The 15796-nt window shown below is 34.3% G+C and overlaps 2 protein-coding genes across 9 annotated transcripts; both read left to right on the top strand.

The window, feature by feature from the left end:
• The first annotated feature begins 1961 nt into the window (after nt 1-1961).
• On the top strand, nt 1962-5481 carry LOC110629322 (protein FAR1-RELATED SEQUENCE 5). Its single transcript, XM_021776229.2, has 3 exons — nt 1962-2128; nt 3771-4192; nt 5109-5481. Coding segments are annotated over exons 1-3 (627 nt in total). The 5' UTR covers nt 1962-2127; the 3' UTR covers nt 5313-5481.
• A 1655-nt stretch (nt 5482-7136) lies between these two features.
• On the top strand, nt 7137-15595 carry LOC110629521. 8 transcript variants are annotated; one of them, XM_043949758.1, is made up of 5 exons: nt 7149-7260; nt 7534-7642; nt 8514-9105; nt 14195-14326; nt 15196-15595. In XM_043949758.1, the coding sequence occupies exons 3-5, from the start codon at nt 8557-8559 to the stop codon at nt 15415-15417; spliced, it is 903 nt and encodes a 300-aa protein (XP_043805693.1). In that variant the 5' UTR covers nt 7149-7260; nt 7534-7642; nt 8514-8556; the 3' UTR covers nt 15418-15595. The 8 variants fall into 8 exon arrangements, with proteins under 8 accessions (XP_043805691.1, XP_043805693.1, XP_043805690.1 ...); XM_043949757.1 differs by lacking the exon at nt 7534-7642 and adding an exon at nt 7477-7533 and having other exon boundaries at nt 7162-7260; XM_043949756.1 differs by lacking the exon at nt 7534-7642 and having other exon boundaries at nt 7137-7260.
• Nucleotides 15596-15796: the final 201 nt, after the last annotated feature.

Below are 15796 nucleotides of genomic sequence, written 5' to 3'. Positions count from 1 at the left end.
CTATTATAAAAAATAAATTCGGAAGGATTAAATATTATAATTTAATAATAAATTTTAATGTAATGAATATTTTATTAACAGAATCAAAGTTTAAAAATTAAATTAAATTATAAATTTTATTAAATTTCAGGATTATATTATAAATTACCTACATTTTATTTTATAAAATTAATCAGTCTATTTAAATTTAAATTAATTATAATTTCAAATTCTCTCGTTAATATATTTGAGGGTTTTTTTAATGTTATAATTTTAATATTTGCAAAAATATTAGTTTAAATATTATTAATATATTAAAGACTATTTAATTAGTTTAATTTTTTAAATTAGAATACTAAATTTGATTTTAATAACTTAAAACATATACTTAAGGTTTATTTAACTTAAGTACTTAACCTTTCATCACATAAACAAGGATTGGTAATTATTTTCGCATCAAGTAATATAATTAAAACAATAAATTTTAATTTAAAAATAATAAATTTCATATTATGTTTTTTTAATATTACTCATTTATATTATTTCATTATTAAATTATTAGGACTAGTGAATTATTTTTAAGTCTTTATATTTTATTAAAATTGATTATTTAATCCTTCTCTCCAAATCATTTGATTAAAACATTCTTTATTTTATGGTATCAAATTTTACAACTTTTTTTTTTTTTAACTTTGTGTATTTATACTATTTAGCGTTTGTAATTATAACTGTAGTCAAAATATTTTGTGAACTCAAATATTTTAATAAAGATTAAGTTGACAAGCATTCTATTTAATAGAATGATTAAAAAATTAATCTAATAAAATTTAGTGACTTTTTTTAACCAAATATAAGATTAATTTATTAGAAAAAGAGATCCAATTCAATACATGCTTCAAAAGTAGTTCAAAATAATAAAAAATTAATAGTTAATATTCGGTCAGTTTGATTTAAAATTAAACTGACCAAAAATTAAAATTGTAGTATTTATAAAAATTAAACTGAATTAATTATGATTCGATTCAATTTAATTTAATTTGATCGATTTGAATTTTTAATAAATTTTTTATTTTTTAATTTTATTTTTAATATTTTAAAATTTAATTAGAATATTTTAATTTTAATATGATTTAATTTTTTATATTAGTGAAAATAATATATTATTATTTATAATCGATTCGATTTAATTTTTTTATTTTTTTAATAAAAATCGAACTGAATTAAAATAATTAAAAATTTTTAAAATTAAAAATTTTTTTAAATTAAGAATCAAATTAAAATGAATAAAAAATTAAATTGAATTAAAATTTTAAATCAATTTAATTTAATTAATTTTTTTTATTTGAATTAAAGAAAAAAAAAACTGGCTCTAAACATAAGCATAAGTTCCAAGCTAGACCCAAGATCTGACCAAATAAAAAAAATAAGCCCATCGTCAGCTAAGCCCAGCATGAAGACTCTTGCCCGAAGCACGAAATTGGTTGGAGTAGCAAGGACTTCCCATTGAAGCATTGTTGCTGGGTTCGTCTTCCATCGTAGAGAAATTGCTGGACACAGGAGCCTTTGAAATGTACAAAAGCCCCACCAAAGAAACGACACGCAAAGACCCGAAAAAAAAAATATAAATAAAGGTTTTAAAATGGTCGTGGAGAAAGCTAAACACTTGAGGCAAAAATAAATTTTGGAGGAGAGACGATACAGCAGAGATTTAACAGTTTCAATCTCTTTTGGAGGAGCAGAACCTATGGTGGGGGGAAAGCAAAACTCCCATGTCCCTTTTGTAAAGGCAAATGAAGGAGGAGCCTTCATAAAGAAAGACCAAAAGAGAAAATTCTCTCCAGAACAATTAGTGAGAGAGAGCTTCTTTTGGTAATTTTGAAATAGGAAATAAATAGTTAATTTTTTAAAAAAAAAAGTATAGGGACTCAATAGTAATTTAACGAAATGAAAACCTGGCACACGCAGAATTACTGTCCGAGCAGTGACACACAAAGCAATTCCAGTAACTCATCAGTCATTACTCAATCCAACGGCAGAGAATCATCCCATTTCACATTTTTTGGACATCACACTCTCGTACTCGCGCATCAACGCGAAGATCGCTTTGCTTCTCCCAAATTTTGGATGTGTCGGCCATCTTTCTGATTCAGTAAGTTGTTTACAGCTTCTCGCTCCGATCAATTTTTAGTTTCCAGAAATTCAGCTCTTCTTCTTGTATTTCTTTGCTTTTCGTAAAAAACCCGCGTAATTTATTGTTTTTTTGCCTTACAATTTGCCTTAAAATGTTAATATTCGTATTTTTCTTCCTTTTTTTAATGTTTTATGTGAATTCCTATGCTTTGCTCTGTTTGTTTTCTGAGAAAACTTTGTCTTGAAAATTTCTAATTTTTTGACTTTACACAGAAGGATCGGCTAACCCGTGCAAGTGAGCTTATTATGCATGCAATCGTTAGCTCACTCCTTTTTTTTTTCAATTATGCAAATTTCATTTAGGTTTTCTTTCCTGAGATTACTGCATTCTTACTTCAATTCAAACTTCTAAAATTTTGGGATTGAGTCCTGTTCATCCTTATAGTTACTTCAAATTTGTGCCCTGTATAAATTGGAGGAGTTCTGTTAATATATTAGTAAAATTCCAATAATTTGCGACCATTTTATGTGTAATTGCTGAGTTTTAATTTTTTCACCAGCTAGTTCTGTCATGTTTTGCTTGTTGGATTACACCTTCTATGGAAGAACCTTTTTTTTTATTTTAAAATTCCTGTTTATTCTGGACTTCCTCCTCTATTATACTGCTTGATTTTGTTTGTTTCCATGAAGCATGCGGTTTCTCATTGTTATACAAAATGTTTTTGAGTTTGAAGATATTGTACCCAGAGGAAAGAAAAGAGAGAGATCTTTGTATCTTGCTTCAAAGTTCAAACTGATACAGCTGTAGTATTTGGACTTAATCTTTTGGGATTTATTGATCTTGCAATACAGGTTCTGCAGGATATTGTTTTAGCCTCCTAAGTTTATCCAGTTTTTGTTTCATTTGTTAACATCTCATGATCTTTGAAAGTTGTCGTGCAGATCTTTCTTTGTTTTTTGCTTTTGTCTTACTTTAAATAGTATCTGCTATTTCTTTGAGAACAAAGAAATAAAGGCGTCTGAGAAGCTGGTGTTAAATGTTGGCAATCAAATGTGCTCTTTTTCTCCACAGAGTCTTGGACTAGGCTGTAGTAGCTTTCAGAATACAATTCAACAATTTGTGTACCAACTGTTTAGTGTAGTGGAAATTTTAAAGATACCAATGGCTAGCATGATAGCATCTCTTTACTTTTGCCAAGCCCTTGAAGATTAGGCCACCCAACTTCTTCAGGAAGAAGTGGATGTTTTTACCATTGTAATTTATTTAAAAGTGTGTACCATTTCAATACAGAGATCAGAAGGACAAATCTAATGTCAATGCTGTCCCTTATATTATGGTGGCCTATAGTTTATTGTTATTTCTCCTTCTACATTTGAAATAAAAAACTAAAAAACGTTTAACTGAAGGTTCATGTTTGGACCATATACAAATGCCACTTGGCTGTTCACTTTAGATACAAGCTTTGTTTTCTGGCTTTGAATGTAATGGCATGAAATATTAATAGCAAGGGCTTTAATTTTAAAAACATAAATATGTGCAAATATTTTTAAATTATGTAAAATACATCTATGATTCTATCAGTCATTTGTTTGGTGCATTGTTCAATCTCCCAAAAATGCATGCAATATTTTAACTGGTCGTATTAAATAATGTCATGCAGTGGATTTGGTTAAGGAAGTCAGTGAAGTTGACAGTGCTGTGGAAGTAAAAACACTTTCTGTAGAAGGAGATGGAATTCTAGAACCACATGTAGGTATGGAATTTGAATCTGAAGATGCTGCCAGGAGATTCTACATAGAGTATGCCAGAAGGGTAGGCTTTGTTGTGCGTATTATGCAACGGCGTCGTTCCGGGATTGATGGGAGAACCCTTGCTCGTCGACTTGGATGTAATAAACAGGGGTTCTCACCTAATCATAAGAGCACAATTGGACCAGATAAGAAAACAAGATCTAGTGCACGGGAAGGGTGCAAGGCAACCATCCTGGTGAAGATGGAAAAGTCTGGAAAATGGGTTGTTACAAGATTTGAAAAAGATCATAATCATCCTCTGGTTGTTACTGCTAACGGATTCAGTACAACGGTTAGTATCTTCACCCCTAGATTTTTTTTTTCTTTTTCCTTTTCTCTTTGTACAAAGCATGTTGACCCCTGTACTGTATCATGTTGTTTTTTACATCATCATTTGCAATGCCAGTGAATTAAAAATATCTAGGACAAGTTTGTGTGACATAACTGAACACAAAGTTCCTACCAACAAAATAATAAATATAAATAAAGCAAAATTGTTCCCCTGATCTAATGTAATTCTGGATTTCTGCATATGGAAAAATACTCAAATCAACACCTAAAATTAAATACTAGTATGATATATTTGCTAACCATTTGTTTAAATTAATTGCACATTCTGCACTATTAAATAAAAATTGCATGAACTTTGTGTTCATCTCCTGGGGTAGCTCCTTAGAAGGAAAAGGATGTGGATCCATGTGTTACAATTTATAAATCATAAGATCAGTGGGATTAAATTTTTGGCAGTTTCCTAATCAGTGTATTAGTATAATTGAGAATTCTCTAATGCTTTATGAAGTGTGGGAATTGCATTGCTAAAGTACATTTATGCATTTAAAGAAACTTCATTTATGAATCAAATATCACCTACAGTGTAAATTCCTTGTTTGTGCCATAATAATTTCCTTGGGCCGTGCCTGTAGTTTTTGTCTGCTTTGTGTTTTCATGCAACACAATTTTGCATAGGTTAAAATAAATATTGCATATATAATTCAGGGGGTTTAATCAGGAAATTGATTTTATGGCTTTGATCTTTGCTTCTGATGTCTGTAATTTGTGTAGGGAGTCTAGGGACCTAATCAGATGGCTCCCTTGTGTAAGGCAGTAATAATAGCCCAACATTTAGTTGTTCAACAGTTCAATGATGTTAGGGTTATGTGAGTAGTGACTTCTGTCTGAGCAAATTGATTTTGTTTTGGTACTTGTAGGGTGACAAAGATAAGAAAATTGAAGAACTAACTAAAGAGTTGGAGCATCAGGAGCAATTATGTGCAGTTTACAGAGAAAGGTTGCTTAGTTTTATGAATAATGTTGAGGAGCAAACTGAAGAACTGTCTTCAAAAATTAAAGTGATCATTGACAATGTGAGGAAAGTTGAATCTGAAGTGCAAAAGTTTTCCAACCGTAGATAGCCCTAGCATTTGACATGAGCATTTAGGTATTGTCATGGGTACATTTGATCATGCACAGTATGTATTAGGATCAATTTCTTGTACTCAACTTGTTTAGCACTCAGTGAGCTGTAACAGTACTAATTAGATGCAATAGAAATTTCACACGGTTGGCTCTCCCTAATATAAATGTTGGTGCAAAGGAAACTTTTATTAGATGCATAAAAGGTAGAAAAATCTCTTGGTTCAACTGCAACTTCATTGGAAGGCAACTTGATGCTGGCCTGCAGGGTAAGCTGAAATGTCCAACTTCTTCAAGGCTGTGTCTTCTGCAATATAACCTGTATTGAAGAATGAGCATAAACTGGAGCCTGGCTTTCTTCCAAATCACTGGTAACAACACTTAATATGGCTTATATGCTCATCGCAGTTTCATTGTGGCAGGAGCATTTTATCAATGTTGTGAAAGCTGACAAGTTAGTGCTTAAAGTTTGCCTTTGCGATTTCACACAAAATACCATCATTTTGACACTATTTATATGCATAAATAATTTTCATCTAACCATTTCTCTGCTTCAATTCTGTATTCTTTTTTTTTTTTTTTTTTTCTCTTTCATTATATTTATGTATCGTTCTCATATCATGCATGCCAGAAAGATATGAATAAAGAAAAATATTGTTTCAATTCTTCAGATGAATAATTTTAACTAGTATTCACCATGATTTACATAATGAAAATTAAAAGGCACATTTTAATTAATAACTTTTTACTGCACAAGGAGGGCTGATAATACCATTTGAAATAGTCTGTTAGGGTCCAAGAATCTCAGCATCAAAACTGTAATTTTCTAATAGTAGAGTTTTGATCCTGGGATTTTAGGACCCTAACATCACGGGCCTGTGATATGCTACATGTATCGTTCTCATTATATTTATCCCATGCATAATTAATCATTTTAAAGTTAATACTCATATTACTACATATTTTTCTTTAATCTCGTCCTAATTTTTTTTTTTTCTTAAAAAAGCTCATAATTGAGTTTTGAAACCATTTGACTGACTTCAATTTAGGGTTAATTGCTCTAATTCACGGTTCGTACCAAACCATGCCAGCGTGCCCAATCATTTAAATTAGCCATAACCATAATTGAACATCATATAGTGTTGTCCTAACATTTGGTATATCAAGTGCCTAGCGAAAACATCATTAGCGTATATATCCGAAAATCTGTGCCTACCACAACTCCTGTAGACACAACGATGGAATGCGGAAGAGAGCCCTATCTCAAGAGCAAAACATTCCATTAGTTGTTTTGCCTTCAATTTAGCATTTAAATTTATTGAGCTTTAATTTTTCACTTTATACAAGCATTTACCAAAGCCATCCCCTTTTGTTGGAAATTTTTGCAATGGCTTCGGTTGTTTCTTATACAAAATTTTGCTTCTCTTTCTTCTTGCTAAATCTTACAATCGAGCATGATTCAGTTTTATACAAATCTTTCATCTCATACAATCCATTCATTTAATAACACAACTTAATATACTTACAATTAAGCTAATTTTTTATAAATTGAGTTTAACACACTCTAAATAAGACTATATTGCTAAAATCTTCATGACTTTTTAACAAAATAATTCGTTGATTCTGTCTACTCTGTCTTATCCAATGATTAAAAGTATAGCTAACTTTTAGATCAGGTTGAGTACCTATTTCTCCAATCCTCTATTTAAAATATATATACATATACAACTTGCTGAATCTATGTGAACGACTTGCCGTTCCCCTAGTGGAAAACCTGCGACGACACATGCCGTTTTGAGGGAATTATAAAAAATTAAGAAAGAGAAGCTGTGGCCTGTGGGTCCAAAAACTAGCGAATAGAAAAGATACGATCGCGTACATCTCCGGTCTATCATGTCAGCGCTGCTGCTTCAACACTCTGCAATCCTAGGGTTTTCACTGCTTCTGGTACGCCCAATCAACACCTTATATTTTTTTTTGGAGTTCGTTGCTTTTTCCAAGTGATTTTCTCTCCATTTCTTTCATTTACCGCTCTTTTGCAACAGAATTTTCCGTTTGGTTTCCTAGAGAAACAGAGCTAAGAAAAATAAATGAAAAGCAAAAGAGAAATTGAAGATATGATAATTAAATCTAGATTTAGAGGCATTTATTTCATTTCCACAGCTATGTTTATGGTATTATCGCAATTCCTTACGCCAATTACCGGAACATCCATCTCAGGTACGGGGCTTAAAACTTATCTCACTTTCTATTGTGCCATGAACTTTTGGCATTGGCAGAATAATCTCTACTCCACCATTGCCAGGGGTCGTAGAGCATGTCGACTTGAGTATGAGCAAAATGCGTCTATTTTATGTGGCTTAAACATTAACTTTGAAGTGTAAATGGGGACTTGTAAATTGGGCATTTTTTAATGATTTGGAAGGAGTATTGTATAATATTATAGTGTATTGAATTTTCAGCATCTTTTGCTCTGTCAAAGACAATCATGTCTAGGATTAGTGGATTATAGTTGCCCTGTTGTGTTCTTAACAAGCCAAAAATAATGGTGTGTGTGATTCAATTTGGTTTCACTTTGGAGCCGAATTTGTGTTACTATGATCTAGTGCTACAGCTGCTTCATATGAACTTTGGAATCTTCAGAACTCCTGACGTGAAAATCGACCAAAAGCTCACTTAAATGAGAACCATAGAACTAGGATCCAATTTACTTTCTTTGGAATGCTATCTTTTCCCTATTAACAAACCTAAATAATGGTGGCACCAGTCTACAACAGTAATATAGTTGTAAAGCACAGTCCATTGCTTTTTAGTAAATACAAGTACATGAAGAGTTAGTCGAATGAAAAAAAATAGTGGACTCTCATGATTGCATTGTTGCATAAATTGATAAAACTACCTCTTGGAAATAGGATGAAGGTGGGTTCTGCTTCTTAGGAAACCAGTTGTCTTTCTTGTTATGGTTAGCATTTACATACTACAATCAGGATTTTTAAATATGCAAGGTTGTTTTTATCCCAATTCTGTTCTCATTTAACTTTTGTATGGAGGTTTGTTTTCTGCTTTTCTTTTCCCATTTACATATACAATTTGTCTTTTCCCATTTACATATACAATTTGTCTCCTATTTTCAGCTCCAAAAAAATTATTCATGCAAAAAACTAGCAAATTGATAATCCAGTATTGCTTTCCTCCTGCAGTTATTGAATGGATGAACAGATTGTCTAAATCTGCAGCAAGAAAATGATAGAGAGCTCATCTAATAAAGTATTTGGGTCAGATGATAGTGAAAGAAGTTTTCGAGACTATGACGGACATGAATTCACAGAAGATGAGCTCTCAAAAAATATTGATTTATGTCTAGGTGAAGTTGACAAGATCACATGGCAATCTAATGAACCACCTTCATCAAGTGATATTGTAGAGCCATGCATCGGAATGGAGTTCAACTCAAGAGATCATGCTCGAGAATTTTACATTGCTTATGGCAGGCATACAGGGTTTACTGTGCGCATCCATCATAACCGACGCTCTCGAGTAAATAATATGGTTATTGGTCAGGATTTTGTTTGCTCCAAAGAAGGTTTTCGTGAAAAGAAATACATATACAGGAAAGACAGGGTTCTTCCTCCCCCACCTGCAACTCGAGAAGGCTGTCCTGCAATGTTGAGATTAACTTTAAGGGATGGAGTTAAGTGGGTTGTCACCAAATTCATTAAAGAGCACAATCATACATTAATGTCTCCTAGTAGAGTACCCTGGCGAGGATCTGCAAAAAATTTTATCAGTGAGGTAGGTTTTCTTTCTCATCACATACATGGAAGTACTTTTGATATTTCTCTTTATATTCTTAGCTGTTTTAGAGTTCATTTGTTGCTGGAGAGGTTTTGTTATGGTGCCGGGTTAAGGATCTGGTTATGGGTCTTTTGGGTAAGGGTGTGGATGGTGTTTGAGTGGGTAGGTTGGGGTTTTTCTTTTTGCGACCTATGATGGCTGTTTTCAGGCTCTAGAGAGGGAACCTGGAATCTCTTGAGACTAAAGTGCTCAAAGACTTAATTGATTTTGGAAGCCCTTCTCTCATTGATATTATTGTTTAAATATAGGAGCGAGGCATAATTACTTCCTACATCAAAGGGAGCATTAATTCTTAGTGGAGGAACACCCTCCTACAACTAGGAACAACTAAAAGAAAGTGGAGGAACTCCCTCCTACAGGAAGCACAATTCAAAAGAAATAACTAAATGCATAAAATAATCAAAATAGTTGAATGAGTCAAACTCCATATGGCAGTTAGCCTAGGAGTTCAATGCGTGGCTATTTGGTCTTGAGCCCATATGTGTAACGTGTGTAGACTTGCAGAGGTTTGGTAACATTACTGCCCGCCCCCAAAGGGTGTTTGTCCTCAAGCGCAAATTCAGGATACTTGGTCAAAAAATCTTGAGCACTATCCCATGAAGCATCCGTTGGAGAAGAATGATACAAATGGACTAAAATCTCAAGTTGTCCGGCCTGAATACGCTGATCTAAAACAGCCCGAGATTGAAGAGGAATATCTAGTACAGGTGGTGGCAGCACCGGAGTACAAGAATCTTGTCCTTCATGATACTATTTGAGGATGAAAATATGGAAAACAAGATGCAACTTTGAGTCTGTAGGTAAGTCTAGTTTATAAGCCATGGAACTTATTTGCTCGAGAACCTCAAAAGGGCCATAAAACTTGGTTGAAAGTTTCTGATTTCTGCTTTTAGCAACTAAAACTCTGACGATAAGGTTGTAGACGAAGCAGAACACCTTATCACCAACCTGAAATTCCATGTGGTGATGAGATTGGTCATAGTTGTGCTTCATTTTTTGTTGTGCTCGCTGCAGATTTTTCCGGAGCTAGTGCAGCATCTCATCCCTGGTTTTAAGAGCTGTGTCCGCAGCATGGTTTTAAATAACGGTAACGTAACGGCCGTTATGTAACGGGTTTTGGGGGGCCGTCACCCGTTATCCCGTTATATAACGGCCCCTCCTGATTTGCATGCGTAACGGCCGTTACGTAACGGTAACGGCCGTTACCAATAATTAAAATTCTTTTATTTCTTTTATTTTTTCTCCCTATTCTCATTTTCATTAGTTTCTACACTCTTCAGCAGCTTCAAAGACTATATTTTTTAAGTTTTCTCTTCCCTTTCTCTTTCAAATTTCAATCTTCCTTGCATATTTCTCATATAAACTTAGATCCATTATAAACTACTCTATTTCCAAGCTTATTTCTTCTAAAAAGTTAGTTAAATTTTATCTATTTTAGTTTTTAATTGTTGGTTTTTTTTTCCTTTTTTTTTGTAAGTTTTTGTGGATTAAAGTGTTAGTTTTGAGTTAAAATTATAATTTGAGCTATTAGTTTACTCGATCTATAAAGATTATGTTGATTTTTCTTATTTTAAACTATATGATGTTTAACTTAAGTTAAATAATCTATATTTCATATATTTATGTTTATTATGCATTTGTATACATTGTTTTAAATTAAATCTAATCAATATCATTTTATTTATGAACTTTGCAAGTTTTTTTAAAAAATTTGCGTAGCGCCAGGCCGTTACCGTTATGTTACGGCCGTTATAGGTCTGTTTCCGTTACCTGCGACCATGACTGCGAATGTGGCTGCGACCGCGATTTAAAACCATGGTCCACAGCTTTAATGGAAGAGCTACTAGGCAGATATGAAAGCAACTGAGGAGGAGGACGACCATACACTATTTCCAATGGAGTGGACTTGAGAGTTGAATGCTAGCTTGTATTATAGCAGAATTCAGCCTAAGATAACTAGTCAATCCACTGTTAGGTTGAGCACTTATGAAACAACAAAGATACATTTTAATGGTTCGGTTAATAACTTTCGTTTGGCCATCCGATTGCGGATGATAAGCATAACTGAAATACAGTTTTGTACCACACAAGCGGAATAATTTCTTCCAAAACGAACTAGTGAAAGTTACATCTTGATCACTAACCATAGTCTCTAGCAACCCATGTAATTTAAAAATATTGTCAAAAAAAGAGCGAGCAACAGTTATAACAATATATGGGTAAGGTAGAGCAACAAAATGGCCATATTTTGAAAATCTATGGATGGCTACTGACAGAATATCTTTTTCTTGTGAAGTCAAAACTCTTTCTATGAAATCAAAGGAAATATCAACCCAAACCTGAGTCGGAAGAGGTTGTACGAGATCAGATGGTTTGAGTGTCTCTATTTTGTGCCGTTGAAAGATATCACAGGCTCTAACAAAATTCCACACAATCTGCTTTAATCGTTGCCAATAAAAATCTCAAGTAATTCTATGTAGAGTCTTTTAACAACCTTCATGACCTTGATTGTGGAGAGCACTAACCACGGTTTGAATGGATGGAGAATTATGGGGAAGATAAACTCTATCTTTGTAAAAGAGTAGCTTCTCTTAAAACTCCACTTGTTTGTTGCTGTACCATTATTGATTGCAGAGATTAGTTGCTGGGCCTCCTCAGAATCACGTTCGCGTTGATCTCATCAAGCAAGCTCATTTGAGGCATAGAAATTGCCATGAGAGCAAATTGATCGGCATCTCATATCATGATAGAGCATCAGCAACGTTGTTTTTACCAGCTTTGTATTCAATCGTAAAACAAAAAAGAGGCATAAGTTTACTAACTCAGTGATGAGAGAGTACGTTGTTCCAACAGAAACTTCAAAATGTAATGGTCTGTTCGCACAAGGAATTTGTGACCCCAAAAATAGGAATGCCAGTGTTTGATAGTCTTAACCAAGCCAATCAACTCTTTTTCATATGTTGGAAGGCTTTGATGTCGTACTGCCATGTCCGATTGAAGTAAGCTACCGGATTATTTTGTTGTAGCAGTGCTGCTCTAATTCCTATGTCTGAAGCATTTCATTCAATAACAAATATTAGCTCAAATTTTGGTAGAATCAAGATTGGAGTTGTCGTCATAGTCGATTTCAATCTTTCAAAAACAGTAATAACGTCATCAGTCCAATGAAAGGAATTCTTCTCTAATATAGCCATGAGAGGAGCGGCTATTGTTCCACAATTCAGCACAAATTTTCAGTAGTAACCAGTTAGCCCTAAAAATCCTCTTAAGCCACGAACAGTGATGGGCTTGGGTCACTCTATAATTGCTGAAATCTTCCACCGTCCACTTGCACTCCATTTTGAGAAATAATGTGATCCAAATAAGAAACCTAAGTCTGAGCAAAAGTACACTTGGAGAATTCGAGGAATAATTTATTTTGTGTCAACTGAAAGTTCCAGCAGCAAATGGTGAAGATGTTCTGCCCATGTTCAGACTGAAAATTAAAATATAGTCAAAGAAAACCAGAATAAATTTCCTCAAGTAAGCTTGAAATATCTCATTCATCAAGGTCTGAAAGGTGAAAGGGGTGTTGGAGAGTCCAAACAGCAATCACCAGAAACTCAAAGTGAACGTGATGTGTTCAAAATGCTATTTTCTCAATATTCGGAGAATACATGGCAACCTGGTAATACACGAACAATAAATCCAATTTTGTCAAGAGTTTGGCTCCTCCTAATTCTTCCAACAACTCATCAATCATCGGAATAGAGAACTTATTTTTGATGGTTTTGGCGTTCAACTCTCTTTAATTATAACATGAATGCCAAGAACCGTCTGCCTTTGGAAATAAGATCGCGGGTGAAAACAAAGGTGAACAACTAGGCCGTATTATGCCCTTTTGTAACATGGCAGCACACTGTCTTTCAATCCATCTTTTTTACTATGGGGATATCTATATGACCGAACCACAATTGGCCTTGCTCCTAGTTACAAAGGAATTCGATGATCCCAATAGAATCTGCATTCCCTTATAGATACCTGGGCTGCTGATTTGTTCCCTATTAGCAACATTAACTTTCAAGCCATTTTTCTCATTCACTTCAGCATTCAATTCACCTACCTTTGATGTCGACACAAAACTGTGAGTACTGCCATAATCGATTAGAACTAGGACCTTGCCATCATTTCAGTTGCCCAGCAATCGCATGGATTGAAGGTATCGGATTCCAGTAATTGCATACAACGAAATCTGAAGTGGTAGTTCTAGATCCTGCACATCTGAAAAGGTATCACCTGCATCTTTCGGTTCTTCTAAATCGATCCAAAACAATTTTTTATACTGATGAGTGCAAACAAACGCTCATCACAGTTAAAGTATAATCCTTTCTTTTGCCTTTCGTCCATCTCATTTCTAGTCAACTGTTTCACTAAACAGTTTGGGGGAAGTTCCGGAATAAGAGCAGTGCGTCAATCGTCCTTAACGGCTGGGCAACGTGAGAACAGTTTACGTTCATACAGCCTTGACATGCTCATTGTAGTTACCATATCCTTGGGTTTGTGAAGTTCAACTTCCACAGCTATAGAATCTTGCAATCCGCTGAGATAAAGCTGAACCTTCTAATGTTGTGTAAGGACACCAGCACGAGGCACCAAAAATTCAAATTTTTTCTGATAATTCACCACCGAGCCAATTTGCTTAAGTTTGGCTAATTCTCCCAATTTATTGCTGCAAATTGGAGGACCAAATCGAATATTGTATTGGTGTGAGAATTCCTCCCAAGTCGAATCAGGAATATCCTGTAACAACTGCATATACCACAATTGAGCAATTCCTTCTAGGCGATAGGAGGCTAAGCTCACCTTTTCTTCCTCGGGTGTTGATTGATGGCGGAAAAAATGTTGACAATGATTAAGCCAACCCAAAGGGTCTTCTAGCCCATTGAAGCGAGGAAAGTCAAGTTTTGTGAATTTTGGCACAATCCAGTTTCCTTCAAAATTTTTAAAAATTGTCTCACAGAAATTCTCTTACCTTTTCGTGTTTTAGTTTGACTTTCAGCGCTTAAAAAAGACAGCCCCTTCTTTGTCGATTCTAAGTCAAGAGACATGGCGTACATTTTGGTATAAAGTTGTTCAACTTTCTTATTTCTGGACTGGTTGGCTTGCTGCTCGGCTAAGAGTAAGTTGAAGAGTTTGTTAAGCTATTCTTGAACTGATCGCCCATAATTATTGGCTGTGCTACCAAATTGTTATGGTCCCGGGTTATAGATTTGGTTATGGGTCTTTCTACAGTTATTCATTAGTTTCATAGGTTCAAATATGATCATCATTTTTCTTTTCAATGGCTGTTAGTTCAGGCCCTAGAGAGGGAATCTAGAACCTCTTTAGATTAAAGTGTTCAAAGACTTGATTGATTATTGTTTAAATACAGGAGTGAGACATAACTACCTCCTACATCAAAGGGAGCATTACTTCTTAGTGGAGGAACACCCTTCTACAACTAGGAACAACTAAAAGAAAGTGAAGGAACTTTACAAAACAGGAAGCACAAGTTAAAAGAAATAACTGAATGCATAAAATAATCAAAATAGTTGAATAAGTCAAACTTCACATGGCAGTTAGTCTAGGAGTTCAATGCGTGGTTGTTTAGTCTTGAGCGCACGTGTGTAGACTTGCAGAGGTTTGGTAACATTGACACAGGCCAAATTGCTTCTATCATAAAAATATGCAAATTCAGTGCCAAACTCAGCCCCAGTGTATACTGGTTGTAATCAGTCTACAAGACTGCCAAATTCTTTAGTCAAGGTCATTAAAGATTAATACTTCTTGATTCAGAATAAATCGTTAATGTGACCATTAGTAAGTAAATCTGTCCACGTGGTCACATAATGAATCACGGATAAAGATTTTATGAATTCCAGCTTTCTGCAGTTATTCATTAGTTTCAGGTAAACAATGATGATCATTTTTGAACCTATAAAACACTTAAGTTGGTTTCCATTTGTCAACAGTTTTCTTCAGTCTTATTTTGCCCCTCCCCCCTTTCAGGATGAGAAGGATAGGAGAATACGGGAATTGACCATTGAGCTTAACAATGAGAAACAACGATGTAAACGTCAGTGTGCTGCTTACCAGGAACAATTACGCATGGTGCTGGCATATATTGAGGAACATACTAATCACTTATCAACTAAGGTTCAAGATATTGTTAACAATGTAAAAAAACTAGAAAATGAGCTACAGGAGGATTTAGATTGCAAATATGTTTAGAACAGTCTGTATATATATTTTCCCCTTATGGGTCGCCCGCGTAGTTTCACTAATGTTTTTTTCATCTATCCCAGTTTTATATCACTGTGAATGTCATGCTCGTTAGGTTTCTAACATTTGTCAGATCCATGATTTTTACAGTAATAACATATCTCCTGAAGGTTGATCGTTCTTTATCTACCAGTTGAATTACTATAAATGTTTTATTTGATAATTAGCAGCTTACAGTGTGCATTTGCTTTAAGAAATAGCAGGTGTGTCAAATGTGTGCAGCAGGTGGAGACCAGAACCGGCCCTTGGCCCGTAAATCAAATTGATTTGATGCATCAGTTTCGAACTGAAACCGGCCATTGGCCAGGTCTAAATATTTTTAACCTAT

The sequence above is a fragment of the Manihot esculenta genome, chromosome 13 (assembly GCF_001659605.2).
Source record: "Manihot esculenta cultivar AM560-2 chromosome 13, M.esculenta_v8, whole genome shotgun sequence".
Taxonomy (NCBI): domain Eukaryota; kingdom Viridiplantae; phylum Streptophyta; class Magnoliopsida; order Malpighiales; family Euphorbiaceae; genus Manihot; species Manihot esculenta.
The sequence above is the reverse complement of the archived record's forward strand: the minus strand, read 5'-3'. Positions and strand labels throughout refer to the sequence as shown.